The 23,023-nt window shown below is 38.1% G+C and overlaps 1 protein-coding gene across 3 annotated transcripts in view; it reads right to left on the bottom strand.

Annotated features, from left to right (window-relative positions):
- The window catches only part of si:ch211-1i11.3 (mitogen-activated protein kinase kinase kinase 5), a 116,151-nt gene that overhangs the window by 43,277 nt on the left and 49,851 nt on the right, over window positions 1–23,023 (bottom strand). For 2 of the 3 annotated variants that reach the window (XM_039739906.1, XM_039739908.1), the window contains exons 10-19: window positions 20,977–21,127; window positions 16,498–16,608; window positions 15,937–15,989; window positions 15,143–15,238; window positions 14,970–15,054; window positions 13,797–13,930; window positions 13,372–13,499; window positions 5,897–6,033; window positions 5,644–5,749; window positions 4,815–4,972 (exon numbers count right to left, since the gene is read on the bottom strand). In XM_039739906.1, the coding sequence (XP_039595840.1) occupies window positions 4,815–4,972; window positions 5,644–5,749; window positions 5,897–6,033; window positions 13,372–13,499; window positions 13,797–13,930; window positions 14,970–15,054; window positions 15,143–15,238; window positions 15,937–15,989; window positions 16,498–16,608; window positions 20,977–21,127 (1,159 nt within the window). The remainder of the gene's footprint in view (window positions 1–4,814; window positions 4,973–5,643; window positions 5,750–5,896; window positions 6,034–13,371; window positions 13,500–13,796; window positions 13,931–14,969; window positions 15,055–15,142; window positions 15,239–15,936; window positions 15,990–16,497; window positions 16,609–20,976; window positions 21,128–23,023) is intronic. The other variant, XM_039739907.1, reaches the window with a different exon arrangement.

The following is a 23,023-nucleotide window of genomic DNA, read 5'->3' as shown; positions in this document are numbered from 1 at the left end:
ATCAGTTATTAAACAAGCAACAGAATAAAGGAAGAGTAAAATATCTTTTTAGTACTGATTTCATGTATAAAGAAACATACAGATAAAAACCACAGCTTGTTTCAACTTAGCTTCAATCTGTATGCATTAAAACGGTATAATAATAATAATAAATATATATATATATAAAATTCGCTCTACACTTTACAGATATTAATAAGAATTGTATAACATGAAAACTGCTTAATCTATAGTAAGTCAGGATCACAGAAAAGCCAACACCTAACCCAGCAGCCAAGGCAGGGAAACAGCACTGGACATCGCACGCCTCACTCACGCACACAACTGCACTAAGCAATTGTTTACCCACTATTACTCCTGTGCTTGTAATGTTCAGTGAGACACAGGATTATACTTTTTAACTGGTAGAAGTAAAGGGTTCGAGGTGTAGTTTGTGCAGCATTAATAAGAGAAGAGGAAGGGTGTTTCAAGCATCGAGGGAAGACAATATGGGCAGAAACACCTCACACAGATTTCTTAACAGTCTACTTAAATAAAACACCAGCTGTCATTTCTTTGCACAAACCTCAAACTGGGTGTGTTCACTTTTTCTTCTGCTTCAGTACAAACAATGAAATTCAACCAGTTCACTAAGAGACAGCTTCTCTCCACTCCTTCAACTATCTACAAATACTTGATTACTTTAATTATGGAAGGAGAATTGGGTATCACTGTACTGGCATATGCTGCATTCAGCTTTCTAGGGTGAGCAATATGATCTACTTTCATAACACAGTATGCTTCAAATACTTTATAATAGGGTTTATTTTTTGAGACAAGCTAGATGATACATACAAAAATTACACTAAATACGATAAATACAACTTATGGCTTTCTAAAAGACTTGCATGCTTAATATTTTGCATGCGTATGTGTTCCTTCTTATGCTACAATTCATATGATAAGAAAAACAAGGGATTAAAAAATAATAAAAAAACTAATTCACTATGAAACACAAACACAATAAACATAATAAAAATCCCTATCTTGACAGAAAGGAATAATTTCACCTGGCTTAACCAATGTAAGGGTTATATGATGGCACAGGGGTTAACTAATTGGCCTCACAGCTTCACAGAAATTGGTTAATTTCTTATTTTGCAAACACAGTGTGTTTGTACATTCTCCCTGTATCAATGTAAGTTTTTTTACAGTTACATTTGATACACACCTACTGTACAAAACTGGGTTTAACCTAAGAGAGTCAAATGAGACTGATCACTAACCAAACCACTAAGCCTCTCACTTTATCCACAGTCACCCATCCTTTGCTCCCATCTTTTAGGCCTGTCAGAAGCTTTAAACACAGTTAATTTTCTGACAGTGTTGGACGTAGCACATACTCATGTCATCACTGGACAGGCAATACTATGGCTCACCTTTTACCTGCATGAGAGAGCTTGTATAGTTTCATATAGTTTCATAGAGTAGTGCTGTGCCGATCAACAGCAGATTCATTAAAGTTGTCAAAGCTGGATCCTTTCCTGTTCATACTACAGTTTGGTCCATAAATATTCGGACAGAGGCAACTTTTTTCTAATTTTGGATCATACATTACCACAATGAATTTTAAATGAAACAACTCAGATGCAGTTGAAGCGCAGACTTTCAGCTTTAATTCAGTGGGGTGAACAAAACGATTGCATAAAAATGTGAGGCAACTAAAGCGTTTTTTTTAACACAATCCCTTCATTTCAGGGGCTCAAAAGTAATTGGACAATTGACTCAAAGGCTATTTCATGGGCAGGTGTGAGCAAATCCGTCATTATGTCATTATCAATTAAATAGATGAAAGGCCTGGAGTTGATTTGAGGTGTGGTGCTTGCATGTGGAAGATTGTGCTGTGAACAGACAACATGCGGTCAAACGAGCTCTCCATGCAGGTGAAAGAAGCCATCCTTAAGCTGCAAAAACAGAAAAAACCCATCCGAGAAATTGCTACAATATTAAATTGGTGGTAAAATCTACAGTTTGGTACATCCTGAGAAAGAAAGCAAGCACTGGTGAACTCAGCAACACAAAAAGACCTGGACGTCCACGGAAGACAACAGTGGTGGATGATTGCAGAATAATTTCCATGGTGAAGAGAAACCCCTTCCCAACAGCCAACCAAGTGAACAACACTCTCCTGGGGGTAGGCGTATCGATATCCAAGTCTACCATAAAGAGAAGACTGCATGAAAGTAAATACAGAGGGTGCACTGCAAGGTGCAAGCCACTCATAAGCCTCAAGAATAGAAAGGCTAGACTGAACTTTGCTACAGAACATCTAAAAAAGCCAGCACAGTTCTGGAAAAACATTCTTTGGACAGATAAAACCAAGATCAACCTCTACCGGAATGATGGCAAGAAAAAAGTATGGAGAAGGCATGGAACAGCTCATTATCCAAAGCATACCACATCATCTGTAAAACACGGTGGAGGCAGTGTGATGGCTTGGGCGTGCATGGCTGCCAGTGGCACTGGGTAACTAGTGTTTATTGATGATGTGACTAGGGCTGGGCGATTAATCGAAAAGTAATCGAAATTGACATTCAGAACCTATAATCGATCAAATTTTTCCAGGTCGATTATTTTGATTACTTTCCCTTTAAAAACACTACCGCGTGTGGAGTCACGTGACCCCGCTCCGTTACGTTACGTTACGTTTTTCCACCGACATGTCGAGCATGGAGAGCTTAAACACTGACACAACTGAGCAACAAGAGCAGCTTGTACCAAAGAAAAACGCAGTCTCTGTCATCTGGACACATTTTGGCTTCAGTAAGGATGACAACGAAGAAAATGAAGTCAGATGTAGACACTGTAGAAAAACAGTTTCGACGCCCAAAAGTAACACCACCAATTTGTTTCAACACTTGAAGCACAATCACGTTACTGAATATGAACAGTGCATGGCTCAAAAAAAACAAAAAGAGACTGACAAGCACCCAGCAACAAGTGCCTCCGCAAAGCAGATGTTGATAACACAAGCGTTCACAAATGCCACACAGTATGAGAAGAGTTCAAGGAGTTGGAAATAACTGACACAATTTGTTATTACATCGCAAAGGATATGACTCCCTTGGTTACAGTGGAGCCAAGCGGGTTTAAACACCTCGTTAAAACTCTCGACAGAAGATACACTGTGCCATTGACATTTTTCTAAAATTGCGCTGCCAGACATTTACAAGACATGTTGTAAAAATGTAGCTGCTGAACTGAAAAATGTTCAACACTTTGCAGCCACATCTGATCTCTGGTCAAATAGGACGATGGACCCATTCTTGAGCCTTACTTTGCACTACATTGACAACGATTGGAAGCTGCGCCAGAGATGCCTTGAGACGACATATTTTCCTGCCGATCACACGGCAGGATATGACTGCGCAAGGTCTGAAAGATATGCTTTCTGAATGGGACCTCGCGGAAGAAAAACTTTCAGCCATTACGACAAACAACGGTGCAGAGATGAGCAGCTATTTGGTGTCCCCCATGCTGGATAGTGAGGTAAATCCACTGGACTGGTAGAGGAAGCATCATGTACACTTTCCCACTCTCTCCCAAGGTGGCAAAAAAGTATCTCTGCATACCAGCTACTAGCTCCCCATCAGAGCGGGTTTTCAGTTCGGGCGGGAACATTGTTACATGCCTCAGGTCCTGCCTGAAACCTGAAAAGGTTAACATGCTCATGTTTCTTTGTAAGAACTTAGAGTAAATTCATGTTCATATAGTGACATGACAAGATCGCTAAGATCACCTCATGCAACAGTGTTTAGAGAGTTCGATTTTCATTACAACAATCTGTTGTTTACATTGATACATTGCACATTAAAATATTCATTGTTGGTTAATAAAATAAAAGAGACTCAAAATTTAAATTTAAAGTCACATATGCAGAAGAGGTAGAGGGCCAGCCTCATTATATGTAATAATGGCATTGACTAAACAACAGTTAGTCAGAAAAATGGTGAGGAGCACAATTCCAAGAATTCAAAGCAGGCTGTCACACCCTTTGAAGCTTGAAGATCACGTATGCAAGGACGAAGTACCCTGCTGTCTTGCCATTGTAAAATTGCTTCTATTTCCATGAACAAAATATTTATGATTGCTTTAGTATAGGCTTTCTTTTGCCATTTATATTTCAGATTATATAACAGAATTGGAAGAACCAGCTAACTGCATCATTACAAGCACTGAGCAATCAGAGGGAATTTAGCTGTTTATACAAAAAAAAAAAAAAAATGAAAATGAAATGCACTGCAAAAATTACAAGACAGCTGCAACAAATGCAACTTGAAGAGGCTTTATGACCGAGTAGGGAGACGCAGCACGGTTGTGCTTATAAAAGTTGATTCATATACAAATGTATGCAAGATGTCTCAAACCAACTTTTATTTAATATATAGTGCCTACTTTCTATAGTGAAACACCATCTAGACATACAATTACTTAGATGTACAGTAGTTCAATGTATTTATATATTTTCTTTAATAATTAAAGCACAGTACATGGTACAGTCACACGTTGACTCAAAGGTGAAAACTGAGCTGGCAGCTTTCGGTTTAAAGGCCAGTGCCTTAGCCAGAAGACTGGACTGTAAGCCTACAAACAAGAAAACAATTTCAATGGGCAGTTTACTTGTAATTCTCGAAAAGCAGCAGCACACACTAAGTACTCCAGCTGATATTGGGAAGTACAGCTCCTGGCATACTTCAGCATAAAGGGCAACAACAGAAGTCATTTATTTTTCAACAAAAACAGTCACATATGTTACACATCCTAAACTGGATTACCTTAAACATTGCTGCTTGTGGGCTCCCAAGCTCAAAGAAGGGTGGCTTCCCCGTTGCCATTTCAATTATAGTGCATCCCAGAGACCAAATATCTGCAGGCTTCCCATAACCTCGAGGGCCCTTGTCAATTATTTCTGGAGCCATGTACTGGAGAGTTCCTTAGATACACAGATAAATTATAAATATACAACACTCCTTAATGTTTCAATCAGAATATCTTTCAGTAAGATTTCAGTAGTACTAGGGTGTTGTACCGTGTTAGCCATTATGAATGTAGAGAAAAGCCAAGCAAAATGACACCTTTTATTGGCTAACTAAAAAGATTACAATATGCATGCTTTCGAGGTAACTCAGGCCCCTTCTTCAGGCAAGATGTAATCAATTACAGTAAATATACTGTATAGACTTTAGCCAATAAAAGGTGTCATTTTGCTTGGCTTTTCTCTACAGTAAGATTTCAGTAAAGTTAAGCACAAGTTGTTTAATCAGTCATTTTAAGAAAACACTATCTAAATTAAATTCAAAAGGAGATGGAGAACGTTAAAAAGAAAAAACAGATCAGACTGGAAGGCAACTATTAAACCACTGGTGGTAGTTCAGTGATCATATACTATTTATACCTGAATAGGGGTACTAAAGCACTAGTGAGAATTAACTCTTGTCCAAGTGGAGCAGCTAGTGTTAAAACAATGAAGGTTCTTTATTCACACTAGCAATATTAACAGCCAGTTATACAATGTTAATTCAGATAAGGGCTTCCATAAATTAAGTTGCCAATGCATCTGCTGACCTAATCTTTTTGCAACTTCTAGCCGTTGTACATTCTAACCTGTAAAGGTCTCCGTGCAAGGGTTGATTCCAGCCAGTCTTTTAGATGTTCCAAAATCTGAAATTTTCAGAAGTCCACTGTAAGTATTAATAAGCACATTGTCACCCTGAAAAAGAGAAATAAAAAAATGGAGCATGTTTCTGAATTTCTAGGACAAGAATGTTATGAACTTTGCACCTTTTAACAAAAGAAAAATGAGCATTCTTGTTAATCAGTAGAATAAACACTTTATACAAAAATCAGTATGCAATACCTTAATGTCTCTGTGTACAATCTGATTGTCATGCAAGTACTTCAAGCCTTCCAGAATCTGTTTTGTATAATAAATAATAGTGGCTTCATTATCCTTAAGTGGTCCCCATTTGGCTCTCAGCAGAGATGACAAACTTCCTGAGAGAAAGGAATCATTATTGCCTCTATGAAGTACAAATTAATCCAAATGAAAAGATATCACAATTTACCCATTTATAGAGCTGAACATGCTCAAACAAAAGACAAACTAACTAAGTACAGAGACTATAAAATGTATATAATGTATATAAGGTTTTTACATTTTATCATTAACAATGAATCACAGGGGATTTAATTTGGCTATTTTGAGACCGATTAATAGAAAAAAAAAACTAATGTCCAAGTGTACACACGGCTGTGCAAAGTGATCCGAATGTGAAATGTGAAAACATCTAAGCAAGTGAATACCTTTACAATATGCACTGTTTAGAGAGAGAGAAGAAAAACACAACTAGGGAATAATGCATTGTGATTAATAAGTGAACATGAAATCAAAAATTCACCTCTCGAACCACAACACATTTTACTAGGTTTCTGGATTATGTATAAGGCGGGCAGTGTGTTGCACTGTCCATTGAGCATTAAATCTCAAGGCCCTTTAATCAATTCCTGACTCACTCTATGACCCTAAGCTAGTCATTTAATGCTCCAACTCTACAAATACCAATATATAAAGAAATAAATACAGTATATACATTACGTATATGAAAACAATTGTACTGTATCCTTATTTTGCAAGTCAGTGTGAACATCAGCCAACCATATTATAATAATACACATATACACACACAATATCTGAAACAATCCAGAAGTATGTTTACTTCCAAAGGTTTTAGTACACAAAATGTATTATGATAGTTTAAAGTACAGAATGCAACAATTCCAAATTTAGCACAATTAAATAAAGTACAGTATATATCAAAGGGCAACTTAATGTATTTTAGGTACTATTTGTGGTGGCACAGTGATAGCTCTGCAATCTTGTAACAAGGAAACCCAGATGCTCCCCAACGGTGTTCTGCAGTTTGCATATTCTCCTTGTGCCTACATGGGTTTCCCCCCACAGTCCAATAATATGCAGGTTAGAAGGACTGACAATGGTAAATTGGCTCCTGATATGTGTGTGTTCATCCTGCAATTGTATATTATTTTTTATATATATATATATATTTATAATAATAATAAAAGGCAAAGCCGTCACTGACTGACTCACTCACTCACTCACTCATCACTAATTCTCCAACTTCCCGTGTAGGTAGAAGGCTGAAATTTGGCAGGCTTATTCCTTATAGCATACTTACAAAAGTTAAGCAGGTTTCATTTCGAAATTCTACACGCAACGGTCATAACGATCGATAACGTTCGACAACGTCCGCCATGTTGAACTTTCTTATTTATGGCCCCATCTTCACGAAATTTGGTAGGCGGCTTCCCTGCGCTAATCGAAACCGCTGTACTTACTTATTTCGATGGTATGACGCCACTGTCGGCCGCCATATTGAGCTTTCCAAAGTCACCAATTTTCAAACTTCCCGTGTAGGTAGAAGGCTGACCCCATCTTCATGAAATTTGGTAGGTGGCTTCCCTGAGCTAGCCAAAACCAATGTACGTACTTATTTCGGTGGTATGACGCCACTGTCAGCCGCCATATTGAACTTTCCAACATCACTAATTCTCCAACTTCCCGTGTAGGTAGAAGGCTGAAATTTGGCAGGCTCATTCCTTACAGCTTACTTACAAAAGTTTAGGTTTCATTTCGAAATTCTACGCGTAATGGTCATAACGGTCAATAACGTACGCCATGTTGAACTTTCTTATTTATGGCCCCATAATCTGGAAATTTGGTAGGCGGCGTCCCTGAGCTAACCGAAACCAATCTACGTACTTATTTCAGTGGTATGTTGCCACTCTCGGCCGCCATATTGAACTTTTCAACAGTCTTTGTTACTTATGGGCCCATCTTCAAGAAATTTGGTACACGGGTTCCCAACGCTAACTGAATCCTACTTACGCATATATATCGTCCATAACCTGCAGCTTCGGTCGCCGTGTGAGGCGGCGCTGGGTCCCCCATCCCAACGCCTCCCACGTTGTTGGCTGCCTGCCTATATAAGACCGTCCGTCGTTCCGGTCTCTACATTCCCTTCCTTGCTTCGCCACGGGATTCACGTCTCCCTACTGATAACTACAGCCTTTTTGTTTAATCCACGGCTTCTCCGCTGTTTTATTGTTTGTTTATTACAATTATAGTTATTGTGTAGGTATTTTACACTTACTTTACATTGCTCAGGTACCCATTTCCTTTATCAATCCAACCCCCATTACCATGTCTATCGAGATGATCATATTGCACGGCCATATCAGGCTCACACTTGATATCCGAGGGAACATTGTGTCTTATGTACTGAATGACTGGGGCAGGTTCAAGGTGTGGACTGATGGCGGTACAGGAGATAATTATACTACACAGGAGCACTATAAGAGTGAAATGCTTAAGCCCTTCACCTATGGTTTTGCATGTGAGTTGATGGCTGCCACTGAATTGTTCCGTTGTTGCTTTCAAGTGTACCGAAATAGCCTTCTCCACTGCGAAGCTCGGGTATTTTGCTAGTATATATACACACATATAAACATATATATACATATATATATATATATATATATATATATATATATATACACACACATACATCCACATATATATATATATACATACATATACACACACACACACAAATATATATATCCATGAAGGAAGAAAAATGAAAAACATTACTTGTACAAAATCTTAATTTATTTATCCATTCCTAAATAATTAAATGGGCAGGCTATTTCGTATCAGTACAATACGCTGTTTGTTAAAATGGATGACTCCCGCTCTTACGTGCAAGTCTGCGAGGATATTATAAACTATCGTTTCTGTTCAAGCTCTATTTTAATTTTAAATAGAAGGAATTTTTATTTAGTCGACAGAATATTATTCCGGAATAAATCAACTCAAACCTTAAATAACTTATAATATTTTGCTCTCCATAAAAATATATCCTGTCTAAATTATACAAGTTAGAAATAAAGTAAACGTTAAAAGAACAAACATTCAAATTTCTTTACTCTTATGTAATTTTATATAAAAATAAACTTAAATTTTAAATATCCCAAAAGATTTTGGTCTCCATAAAAATATATCCTTTCAAAATTATACAAATTCAATTATGAACATGGTGCATAACAAAACCTGGAAATATAAATAAAATTTGTTCTTTTCAGCAATAACAAATCAAATCATTCAGTTGTCTTTGCTCTTATGTCATTTTATCAGAGCTGGACGCCTGGCATCTTTTTTTGGCAACAAGTTCGTTTATGTTTGGTGTGAGGTTCTGTGTTGTGGAGATTCTCAGGATGGACTGCAGGTGCTCATCAGTGAAGCGACTCCTGTGTGCTGTTTTGTTAGTCTTCATGACTGAGAAGAGCTTCTCACACAGATATGTGGCACCAAACATACACAAGGTTCGAGCCGCATGTAGACGGAGCTGGAGCATTTGTGCGGGAATGGAGTGAATAAACTGTGCGGGCCGTGCAGTATCGTACTTTGCCTTCAGTGTGCCATTACACTGCAGCTCAATCACCTCCATCTGAATCTGCACAGGTGCAGTTTCCACATCGACGGCAAATGGGTTGCGAAACAACTCAAAATTATTTTTTTGTTCTTCAAAGTCACCAAAGCGCCGTGCGAACTCAGTGCGCAGTGCGCTCAGTTTATCAGCAAAATGCGTATTTGGGAACACTGTAGTGCCGACTTGGTTCAACATTACTTGGCAACAGGGAAAGTGGGGCAAGTTGCACTGGTGCATTTGTGTCTCCCATAAAAGTAGCTTTACTTGAAATCACTTTGTGATTTTGCACGGGTAAATACGTCTGCTGAAGTGTCAGATTCTTCTTTAACTCTTCTGCTTTCTGTATCTTGTGCATTGCATTCAGGTCTTTCAGGTTATCTTGATGTTTTGTCTCATAGTGCCGTCTTATATTAAATTCTGTAATTACAGCCACATTAGCTCCACAAATGAGACACACGAGTTTACCGGCAATGTCAGTAAACATATACTCAGCCTCCCATCGGTTCTTAAAGGCTCTATATTGAGAATCACCTTTTCTCTTCGGCATCGTGTGGGCTAGCTTCAAAATAACTTGCAGCATCATAAGCTAGACTTGATTAACGTGGTAAGTGTTCGGCAAGGCAGCTGAAGCGCTGCATTATGGGATCTGTAGTTTATTGTGTTACCAGCGCTTCATATCCCCGGCCATTAATAACAATAATACAGTATATAAAATGATCTCGCGGGCCGGATATAATTACATGCTGGGCCGGATGTGGCCCGTAGGCCTTGAGTTTGACACATATGGACTAAATAGAACTTGAAAAGATATATTTTTTCAAATGTGATCGTGCAATTCAGATCGAGTTGAGGCGCACTACAGTACATCGAGCCCGCGTGCCTCAATAAGTTACCCTCCCATCGCTCTTACTTTTTTACCGTTCATCTAATGAATACGCCGAGTATGGCATTACCAAAACAATCATTGATCGCGAATAAAGTATCCATTATTCATAAAGCTTCAATTGGTAATCTGTCTTTCTGCGTTAACTGCATATTTTTTCATACATCTCAAACCAAGGGGATGCGAGGCTAAAATGAATCGAGAAGCACGTGTACATACTCAGTGCATCCCCTCTTGGGAATCGAACCTCGAACGTTGGCGCTAGAGGCGAAGCCTCTACTATTGCGCCACGGCGTATGGTTTGTCTATTTGAGCGTAGCAGTGTAATTTGGTTTTTGTTCAGCACTCTTTGGAACTGTTGCTTTTTGTCTGCGCACTGCGTCAGTTCACGTGAGCCATTGAATATGGTTTTATATGTAACTCGCTTGCTTCTAATTGTTTCGCTGCCTTCTTAATTATATAATGTATGTTTTCTTCAGCGCTTTTTGTAGCTCTTCCTGGTTTTCTACGTACTGCGTGATTACGTGGGAGGCATGATGATGTCACATGAAACTCCGCCCCCCACGGCTTTCGAGCTCAACTCCATTACAGTAAATGGAGAAAAATAGCTTCTAGTTATGACCATTATGGGTAGAATTTCGAAATGAAACCTGCCCAACTTTTGTAAGGAAGCTGTAAGGAAGGCGCCTGCCAAATTTCAGCCTTCTACCTTCACGGGAAGTTGGAGAATTAGTGAGGAGTCAGTGAGTGAGTCAGTCAGTCAGGGCTTTGCCTTTTATTAGTATAGATATATATATATTTATTATGTATGGTAAGCTTGCCAGGCATTTACCCCATGAGCTGGGAACTTCTTCCAAAAGACTAGGGTTTCTGGTGACACGCAATTTGAGGAGGAGTCAAGAGGGGCAAAGAAAAGCGTAAGCAACAGCTGGAGGACAGACAACAACGCAGAAAGCGGAGACAGCAATCTTAGCCTTTGTCTGCAACACCTGTGGGAGACTGCCACACCAGGATTGGGTAATTCAGCCACTCCAGACGCTGCCCACAATAGGACTGATGAAGACTATCCAAGGCGCAACCATTATCTATTGAGATAGACAGATGCCAATGATGTGGGTACTGCACACTACAGCTCGGATCACAAAAATACAGTGGTACCTCGGTATACGTCCTTAATCCGTTCCAGGTCCTTGGACTTATACCAAACAGGACGTATACCAAACAAATTTTTTCCATAAGAAATAAATGGAAAAAATTAATAATCTGTTCCCATTAAAAAAAATCCTATTGTTATTGGCATATTATACATTGATAGGGTTGTATAAAATTTAAACACTGCTTAATACTAAAATACATAAATAAAAAAGCAATTAGATGAAACAAATGAAAATTTAACCACACTTTACTTTTTAATAACGTCTTTGTTTTTCACAATCGTAGATACCGTCGTTCTCTGCATATGGTAGGCAGCAGCTATGTCCCAGATATGTATGCCACCTTCATACTTTTCAATAATCAATTCAAATTTACATGAAAAAACACAAAATCACGTTGTGATGATGCGGGTTTGTTGTATGCTCCCATCTGTTGTCCGGGAGCCCTTGAACCCTACACCGTCGGTAATGTTACCGATGAGCTTAGCAGTGAGGCACAACAAAGAACAGGATGGTGAAGAAGTGCAAAGTGCTTTTATTAAAACAATCAACAGAACAAGGTGTTCAAATTAAAGTTCCAATAAATAAATCCTTAAAATCAGAAGTGAAACGTGGAGGTTAAAAGCAATAGAAAAAAAGTCTTCTTAAAAACAACGAGGTTAAAATACAGCAGGAAGCATTCTTTATAATAAAAAAAAAAGAAAAAAAAAGCAGGTGGCCCCCCTGCTTCCCCCCTCTGGGATTCTCAACAGGGGAGTCACCCTACTTGCAGCTGACCTTCACTCTGCCCACTTCAGCTGTTCAGTTCACCTCTCCGATCTCTGGCTCCAGTAGACCCTCTCCTGACAGTGACTTGTTGATCCACAGCAACCTCCTTCCGGTCAATCAAGCTCCATGATCACTCAGCGGGAATGACCACTACTACTACTATTCCCCGGGTGTCGGCCCAACACCCAGGCTCCCTGTTCAGCTGAAACGCAAGCCTGCCTCTGCGCTCGCGCTCTCTCTCTCCTGTTTCCTCCTTTCTCCTGCAACATTCCGTCCATCCGTTCTTTCTTTCTCTTTTTCTCTTTCTTTCTTTCTTTTTCCTCCCCTTATAGCCGACTCGCGCTTCTGTTTATCAAGAGGGTATGGCAGCTGAAATCAGCAGCCCTAGGAACAATCATGAATGTGGATGGTCTGTCACCTGTATACTTAGGTGAGCAACACCCACGTCGCGAATCGCCCTGAGAACCGCTTCAGCCCAATACTATCCACTTGCAGAGTCACTACTCCCCCTCACTAAGCCACAAACGCGGTGATTATTTATTTTAAAACTGGCCTTTGACGGGAGCTGTGGACCCACTATACCACACACGTGAAAATTCACAAAGAGTTATAGCGCGGGTTGTTCACTGAATGCTAGGAACTGACGCTCATGGGCATACCTTATACCAAGCAAAATTTTTCGCGTCCAAACAGGATGTATACCAAGTTGGACATATGGCAAAGCGGATGTATACCGAGGTACCACTGTATTGAAAACAACAGCAGAATACAACAAATGTCACATGTATTATGCCATTCAATAAAAACAACAACTCCATATTGTCTTTTAATAGATGCCTGTGTATATTTTACTAGTATGTTAGACAGACTTATAACTACTGTAACTAAGAATTAACAGCTGTGTGGTAAAAGAAAATAAATTGGCAAGAGGTATGAAGATAACAATTCATCATAAAAAAAATCTAACAAGGGGAGTAAACAAAAAGATGCAGCAGATTGAATTTATAGTGGAACATACCTCCAGGAACCTCTTCCATAAATATTTTTATAAAACCATCTTGGCTAATGGAGCCCAAATATTGTACAATATTCCTGTGCTTCAAACGCTTGTGCAAGACAATCTCTTCATGAAGAATCTGGGAGTATCTGTAGGTTTCACATTACAAATTTTAATTAAAAAATAAGCTTCCAGCCACATGCCATTCATATAAAGAAGAATCAGAATCGAGGGAGTGCTATCTGTTTTGTAAAAAGGACCAAACCTTAAAATTGGAAAACATTTAAGGATAGAATTAAAAATTATAACTGTGCAACATTAACTATATTTTATAAAATATACACGACATGATGTATTTGAAAATAATATTTTCCCAAATAAAAACAAGCCACAAATTCCCAGCAATAGTCATCAGTATCACAATTTAAAAACGTATCCTTCTTTACCGGCTGTCTTTTTCAGGAATCTCTTTGATCGCAATGCGGACTTGTTTACTCAGATCTCGACCAGCATATACTACTCCATATGTTCCTTTACCCAAAACCACTTTATCACCACTGTCTGTGTACTCATAGTCATACTGCAAATAAAAAATATCTGAAATTAATTCCACTTAAAATATAGACTTGCACTCCTAAGTGAAAACATCTCATTTATGGTCTTTTGGATTGAATTTGATGTGGTGGGTGAGCATAGATTATTGAATGTAATGTTCTAGTAATTAAAATTTATTTTACTGGCACCCAAAGAATTAGCAGACCATATTAAAAAAGGGCACTTTGCTGCAATAATGAGTGATTCAACATAAACACAAACCAGATAAAATGCATACAAAATAAACTGCACAATTCAGGAAGACTCATGTTTTTTCAAAATAATTGAACAGGTCATGGTAAGTTAGGTCAAATGAGAAAATAATAAAGTTACAAACAAAACCACTAGAATGTAATCTATTGTGCATTAAATGGGAGCATGGAAAGTCTCCAGCTTAGGACACATTTAATTTTTCCCTTTCTCTAGAATGTGTTAATAACTCTCCTGCCATGAGAAAGTTTTCAATCAATTGCATCACAGGCTTCTGTCCATTCTAAAAAAATATGGGATTTCTTATTTATTGTGGTATTTAATAAACCACAGGCAAAGTGCATATTTATAATGGAGAGATCAGTTGTCTCAAATGGTCATCTTGGGATGTTGCTATTTGGCTCCATGATTTCTACCTTTTATCTTTATGAAAATTAGCACGACCTAGAGCACCTAAGGCAACAGATTACTAGCTGACCTCCACACTGTTGCAGCTTACAAATGTCCACTCATGATCTCTTCCTTTATTGGCTCTGAAGACCACCCTCTGTTGGGGTACCCAAGTCTTTTGGAAAACCTTAGATTACTACTCTCTGTATAACTTTAAAAAAGAAATGGCACAAAATAATTTATATCTTGTGTCTCTCCCTTTCATTACAAATTATAGATCTAACAATACATTTTAATTTAGTGTTTCCTTTTTGATTGAATGTTCGAGGTTAATTAAGCATGTAACTACAGTATATGTATAATGGCCAGTTATTGTTCAGTTTCCAGTTTATTACAAATTAATTACACAAGAGACAGTATCTCACCTCTAAAATGCCTTCAGAACAATCCCCTGAATCATCCAAACACAAAACATTGTCTTTAACAAAGGAATTTACATTGCTGCAGAACCTAGAAAATAATTATTACACAATGAACGTATTGCATTTTCACTGTTGCTGAAGCTGCACATATGAAACTTTAAATATACCTACTGTACCTTTTGCAGTGCTGCTCACTAGGAAAATAAAGCTGGAAGTCATCAGAGTTTTGCAACACATAGAGGAAACAGCAACGTTCATCGTACTTTGAAATGCTGTGGATGAGTGAAAAATGAAATTTATAACTTTTTTTGTCATGCATGACATAAAAGAACTGCGGTGGGTTGGCACTCTGCCCAGGATTGGTTCCTGCCTTGTGCCCTGTGTTGGCTGGGATTGGCTCCAGCAGACCCCCGTGACCCTGTATTCGGATTCAGCGGGTTAGAAAATGGATGGATGGATGGATGACATAAAAGAAAATCTGAACAAACATAAAGTTCTTCTCAAAGGCAATGAAGTGAGTCAAAACAGGGTGAACAGATTAGCAGCAGTAAATATTGCCTTCAGAAAGTATTCAGACACATTCACTTTTTTCCATATTGATACAGCCTTGTGCTAAAATAAATTTAGAGAAGCACTCAGTAACCAGAATTAAATGTCAATTTATAGCTAAGAGTGACATAAAAGTGACCAAGACCAAAATGTCTTTGTTTTATTCAAATTGAACAAATAAATAACATATTGCTGAAGAATAAGGAGCAACAGACAGGAGATATAAAAGTGTGTGTTTGTGAGAGACAGAGAGAGAAAGACAAAAAAAAAAAATCAGACTATTAGATTATTAACTAAGCAAATATTAAAACTCTTGTATAAAGCTAAAATGGGGAATCAACAACAAATGTTTATCTCTATGTATAACAACTGACAAATAAGGAAAAGATTAACTTCAGATCATAGCAAGTTTATCTCCTACCTCACACCCCGAATTGAGGATGGAGGGAAAGTCCAGCTGTGTGTGCCTTTCTGCTAAAAATAAAATAACGCAAAAAGAAAAATTGAATAAATAAGTTAATTAATTTAAAGGTAGACAGAAAAGCATGAATGCCCAGAGCACAAAACCATAAAAAGATCTTTACAGGATAAACAACTTTGTATAAATATCTATATATCCTCTGTTAAATGTATTAAAATGATTTAAGAACCCTCACTTTATTTCTGCTTTAATTTCACACTCACTGACATGATGAAACTGATAGTGTGCACAGTAATTATTGTTTTATATTAAAAAAAAGATGTACTGTATGTTGGGGGAAAAGTGCAGACCATCTTTACAAAACCAATTTTAGTTACCAATTTTAAAGCCAGTCTTTCTCAACATTTTAAAATATACTAATAGATGATGACTACACACATGACTGTAGGCACACATGCACATGCTCAGGTTTAAATGCACAAATGAAACTAAAATGGAAACAAAGTGCTCTACTCTTTCAAAAGGTAAAGACTGTTTACTTTCCCTTGGGAGGACAGTTACCTTGTCTTGAGAGGAGATGTGCCAGAGTTTCACAGTTCCAATCTCTTTATCTTCATTTGAAACACTGAGGTAGGAGGGCTGAAAAATTTTAGTTGGTTCCAAGATGAGAATCTGCAAATCAATGTCAAGTTATCAGACGAGCAACCCTTATAACTGCATGTCTTTATATGTATCTGTAATTAGTATTTAAAAATGTACATCAAAGGAACACTTTAACTATAATACCTTGACAAATAGTAAATGAGGTAACTACAATATAGATCCAACTAAAGTAGCAATAGCTACAGCAAAGACTTTAAATGGTTTGGCAGCTTTACCGGTTGTTGCAGGCTTGTTAGAGATCTGTGATCTAAAATCATAGGCCAGAATAAATATGGATCAAAATAAAAAGCAAAGTACAACCTTCAAAGATTAAATTAGGAAAATTAGAAAGGACCAATTGTTACTCAATGATTATGCTGGCTAAAGTTAGCAGCAACACAGAATTGTTAACTGTATTATATACAGTATGTAGACTGTATTAAAGTAAATAACAGGTTCACTTGAGGGGAGTTTCCATTAGCAAAGGACACTGCAGTGCTCAATCAATTAGAAAGTAGCTCACTGATAAGACTGATTTACTATGTGAAGACCTTACAGAATATTTATAAATATAAAAACCAGATGGTTGTTTTAAATTCATATTTAACATACTTCTCAGGGAAGCCAAATCTGATTTTTTTTTTGCTGCTAATTCAAGGTTTTCCACTAGAATTATACATTTAAGATTTTTTTTAAATAAAAAGGTAATGCATGTATTGTAAGTGTGGTAATTAAAACACATAATACTGTTACAACATTTAAAAAAAAGTTTTAATTTAAAAAACCTTCCTACAATAAGTATGCTAGAGAAGAATGTCTGTGTAAAACAGGTTTGTGCTTATGATGTTGGGACTAGTGTACTCAAAACAGTGTTACCCTTTGCAAATTTGCCTTAGGGACAAGACCAGCAAAGAGCAATTAAAAACACATTATTAATGATTCTCAAAAATTAATCAAAAACTTAATCTGCAACAATGACTTTGGGTTCTACTCCTAAATTTGGAAATATTCACCAAAGAATCCATTTTGGCCAGATGTCAATGAAATGCGAACAGTTGGAACAAGTAGTTCAAACTAGCAATCCAACATCATCAAATTTGCATCAAATATACAATTGCAATCAGAAGTCTATTTGCGTAACAGCTTGACATTTCCAGGAATTTTCCAAGCAGTTTAAAGGCACAGTTAACAAGCCGTACGTAAACTTGTGACCCACCGGAATTGTAATATGGTCAAGAAACAGTGAAGTACTCTGTCTTGAACATTGTTGGAAAAAAATTACTGCTGCCATGCACAAAGTAGATGTCTTAATCAATATGCCAAATTTATGGTTTGTTAGTATAAAGTTTGAGGAGGGGTTATAAAGTGAGTTTTAAAGAAATTCAGCCTGTGTATGTAAACTTCTTACTTTAACTCTAGGTTGTATACTGGAGAAGAAAAAGCATCTCTTCCTGACAGTTTCAAGAGTTTGTTGAAATCATGCACTGATGATGTGTAAGTAGGTTACCTAATAAAATGGCTATTAGGTATACTGCCACTATTTCCTTTTTAATAGATAGCTCAAAAGAGCAGAATGCTTTTCATACTAGCTAACAGTGTTTCTTAATTTCTTAGTTTAGTAACTATCAGTTCTTCTGTAACTTTTTGCCTGTAGTCCAGAACACCACAGTAAAGATGGCTTTTGACCACAGTAGAAGTTGACAGGCAAAAAGCTGGCTGCTAAGCTTGTCCTGAGCACAGGATGGGTTTTTATCATTTGAAACAAATTTTGAATTAATAGTTTAACAAGTATAAAAAAGGGGCAGCACGGTGGCGCAGTGGTAGCACTGCCGCCTCGCAGTTAGGAGACCCGGTTCGCTTCCTGGGTCCTCCCTGCATGGAGTTTGCATGTTCTCCCCGTGTCTGCGTGGGTTTCCGGTTCCTCTCCGGTTTCCTCCGACAGTCCAAAGACATGCAGGTTAGGTGGATTGCCGATTCTAAACTGGCCCTAGTGTGTGCTTGGTGTGTGGGTGTGTTTGTGTGTGTGTCCTGCGGTGGGTTGGCACCCTGCCCGGGATTGGTTCCTGTCTTGTGCCCAATGTTGGCTGGGATTGGCTCCAGCAGACCCCCGTGACCTTGTGTTCGGATTTAGCGGGTTGGAAAATGGATGGATGGACAAGTATAAAAAAAAATCACAATGACAACTGTACTAATGCAATTAGATCATTTTCTTGCAGTATAATGCTTACAAGCAGAATAAATGCTGTCCAATTTGATTTACAGTGTTCCAGAAACAAATAATACAAAGACTGCTCTCTATTCTTTAAACACAATCAGATTATTTACACTGCTAACTTGAAAGAGCTCAACACCCAGCTTGCAGCATTTACCTCCTACATTGCCCTTTGTACTGAGTCAAACATGACAAAAGCAGATGAAAATGTTTGCCAGACTCAAATGTTGATCTACAGTTGTTCACTGCCATGATTGTTTTGAACCCTGTAGGCCAATTTTTTTAGAATATTTACTTTTGTAATATATTCATCCTTTTCATATCTGAAGAACTGTAAAGAGTCAAAAGCTTAATCCCAGTCAATATTGCCACAGGGCAACTCTGGCAGATATTCCAGTTTACTACTGGGCATATATTCAGAAATGCTCGTATTTATTCCTGTACAGGTCTCAAACAAGTTACTATTTAAAAAATACAAACAAGGAATGATTAATTTCTTTGACTGTCAATACAGATCATTAAAACTCATAAAAACTGGACCAATTTATTATAAATTGTAGTCTGTTCTAACCAGGTAATTATAGGATGGTCATTATAACTAGAATTGCAAGCACATTATGAGAAAGTTGCTATATTAGAAAAACGGGGCAAGGAATTACACATACAGGGGAGAAAGTGGAAGCATTTGGAAAGCTGCCACAGATTTAGTTATGGAAGACCTTATTTTAATACAGGGTGAGCCCAAAAGAAGTACCACATTTTAAAAGTTTATTCTACAAAAACGCTACAAGATAAAATAGATTATATTCTGACACAAGAAAGGGTATACAAAATAGATTTTTTTCATTGTGCTTTAATAATGATGTCTTCAATGTGGTGGCCATCATACACTCTTCAAGACGATTCCCGAACACTCGCATTACTCGTTCAGACATTTCAAGGGGAATATTGCCGATTTCGTTTTGAATAGCGTCCTTGAGGACTTCAAGATTTTGAGGTCGGTGTGTGTATACCTTCGACTTGAGATAGCTCCACAAGAAGACATCACACAGAGCGAGATCAGGCGAATGTGAAGGCCATCCGACATCGCCACACAGGGAGATCAACTTGCATGGATCTCCATGCGATATGAGCTGTTGCATCCATCAAATCGATTTCTTCCAATTGTGGCGACAAAAAGTTCTCTAGCATTTCAATGTAATGTTCTGAAGTGACGGTGACCATTGCTCCACCCTTCTCAAAAAAGTAAGGGCCTACACTGCCAAATTCTGCACTGGCGCACCAAGCCATAACACGCTCACTGTGCAGGGGTTTCTGATGAAGTTCACGAGGGTTGGTTTCATCCCAATAGCAAAAGTTTTGCATATTTATGCAGCCATTCAAATGGAAATGTGCCTCGTCGATGATGGCATCTCGACAAACAGTTTGCAGAATGTTCGCACACAACTCTCTATGGCCCTCCCAGTCTCTCTCAGTGAGTTCCCGCACTACCATCAATTTTTATGGATGGAAATTAAGGTCCTCATGCAAAATCCTCCTGAAAGACGTGTTGGAAATGCCTAAGCCAGAAACATGTTTGCGTGCTGAACTTTCTAGGAGACTACAAAATTGATGCCCTTACAGCTTGGATGTTTTCAGGCGTTTGTACAGTCCAAGGACGGATTGGAGATTTTCTGTTCAATGTTGTACCTGTTTGTCTAAATGTAGCCACCCACTGAAGAATTGTTTTCCGATTTGGGACATCACCAATAGGAGGAATGCTGAAGTGCATTCAGAAGGCACATTGTGTAGTGATGATGGATTTGTTGTTTTTTGAAGAATGCTTTAACAGCAAAAGCACAGTGTGCATCAGACCAAGGCATGTTGCCAACTGAAAACCACATGGGATCGCCTATCAAAGGACTCCCAACCCCAACCCACTCAGCTGCCTCTACCTCGCGCAATGACCTTGAGAAATGTGGTACTTCATTTTGGCTCACCCTGTAGTATGCTGTAGTTTTATAAGGAAGCAACAAAAGCACTCTATTGATATGCTTTACGGTTCAGCACAGTTTTATTAAAATGCAGACATGTAGTCATTACAAATGTTACCCCTAAAATACAGAACAATGCAGCCCAATAGAGTCATTTCATAAATATTCCTGTATAGTTTTTGACCGACCACAAGATTATTACATTTGCCTTACCGGCCATGGCTTTTCAGTAAGCGTAGGCTTGCATGTTTCAAACAAGAGATTCATCCAAAATTCAAAAAGATCCTGTTTGGAGAAATTGTCTTGGGGCACTTTAGCAAACTGCTTATATAGATAATACGTCTCTGTTAAGGAGGCCAGGTACCTGTATGGTAAGTAACAAAAAAAAAACAACAAGAAGATGATACCAAAAAATGCCTTATCTTTATCTTGCTATCCTTCAAACCAGCTTCTTCCTTGTGTTCCCTAATACATTGTTCAAACTGGTAATGCAATCTTGTCTGTGCAGGTTATACATTTTAAACATTTCTATAGTAGAAAGTAATAAAGGTCAGCCCTTGAAAGTCATGGGTTTACAATTTGTGGATCCACCTATTCGTGGGTTTGTTATTAATAGTTAAATGTACAGTAAATTGTTTTGTGAGTTTTGTGATCTAATTGCAAAAAAATTGCAGATGACGTTGTAGCAGCGCTACTTAAATGGACTAAAAATTCAGAAACCCCAGAAGTACTAAGTCATTGGGCAGCTTCAAACAGTTACCATGAGGGATGCTGGGTGAAAGACGGGTGCACTGGTTCAGTGAGCCTTTAGAAACTGACTGGCTGGCAATTGGTAGTGTATTTTTGTTTCAACACTTCACTGCACAACTGGATTATATTACGCCCATTGAATTACAGTTTTGTCTGGATTTATGTTCTTATCTTGTTCCTGTTTTTTTGTGTGATTTTGTTTGTTTGTCTGGGGGCGCTCCAAACGTCTAAAAATCAACACATACATTGGCTTCATGGTAGGACAAACACTTTACATAACTTTTAAGAAGCTATTCACTGGGGATTTCATTTCATAACTATACCACCATCCTTTGGATTTGCAAAACTGTACTGTGTTATGTTTATTGTTAATCATTTTGTGCTTAATGTTTTGTTTGCTTTTTAATATCTGTAACATTAATCCTTTTTGTTGTTTATTACCATAAATATACACACAACTTTATTATAAAAAGTAAAATTTTGTAAAAAGTTACAGTCTGCGGTGGTTGGTGCCCTGTCCGGGGATTGGTTCCTGCAATGAGCCCTGTGTTGGCTGAGATTGGCTCCGGCAGACACCTGTGACCCTATGTTCGGATTCAATGGGTTGGAAAATGGATGGATGGATGAAAAAGTTACAGTTCACTAAAGAACTGTTGAATTATGCACTTTGACTAGTGGAAGTCACGCATCTTTGTCTCAGCAGCCAACCTCACACACATGATTACCATGCACAGTGATCATTTTACCTCACATTTCTCACAATGTTTTACATCTTGTTTAGTGCAATACACTAAGAGTATACAGTAAACATGGGCCCAAAACTTGTTTGTGGGGGTCCCGTGCCCGTAACCCCTGTGAGTTGCAAGGGATAACAGTATTTCTTTTTCTCAACATTCATGTCATTTTGTACTTTATCTGTTAATAACTTTTAGTTGATAATGCATTTTTGTTCAATGGGAACATTTAGTAATATTTTAGATTTGACAAGATAAACTTTATTAATCCCAAAGGAGAAATTCAGATGCATACTGCAGGAGAAACATAAAAAACAAAGATACAGACTCACAAGTCAAATAATACAATCAACCAATCGAGTGATCAACAAATAATAAATGTGTACTGTGCAGAAGTAGCAAATTAATACATTTGTATTGTGAAGAAATAGCAAATTGAGTATAAGTATTTAATCTGGGATGTCGGTTGGGTGGTGCATGGAAATGCCTGATAGCAACAGAGACTAAAGGTCCCCAGAGGAGCTATTTAGCACACCATGGATGAATGACCCTGTAGCTGAAAGTGCTCAAAGAGAACGCTTCCTGGAGGAGGAGATGGAGCGGATTTTTCGAAATGGCACAAATCTTTCCCCCATTCTCTTTTGCAAAATTGCTTCCAGTCTGTCCTGGGTTAGCTTTGTGATGGAGCACGGTTTTGTGATAAATCTGTTCAGTGTCTTTTGAACTCAGGTTGCTTTCCTAGGAGTCCGCCGTGTAGAACAATACTGGGGCTACTA

This window comes from Polypterus senegalus, chromosome 17 (assembly GCF_016835505.1).
Source record: "Polypterus senegalus isolate Bchr_013 chromosome 17, ASM1683550v1, whole genome shotgun sequence".
NCBI lineage: Eukaryota > Metazoa > Chordata > Cladistia > Polypteriformes > Polypteridae > Polypterus > Polypterus senegalus.
Note: the sequence above shows the minus strand (reverse complement) of the source record. Positions and strands in the feature narration are given on the sequence as shown.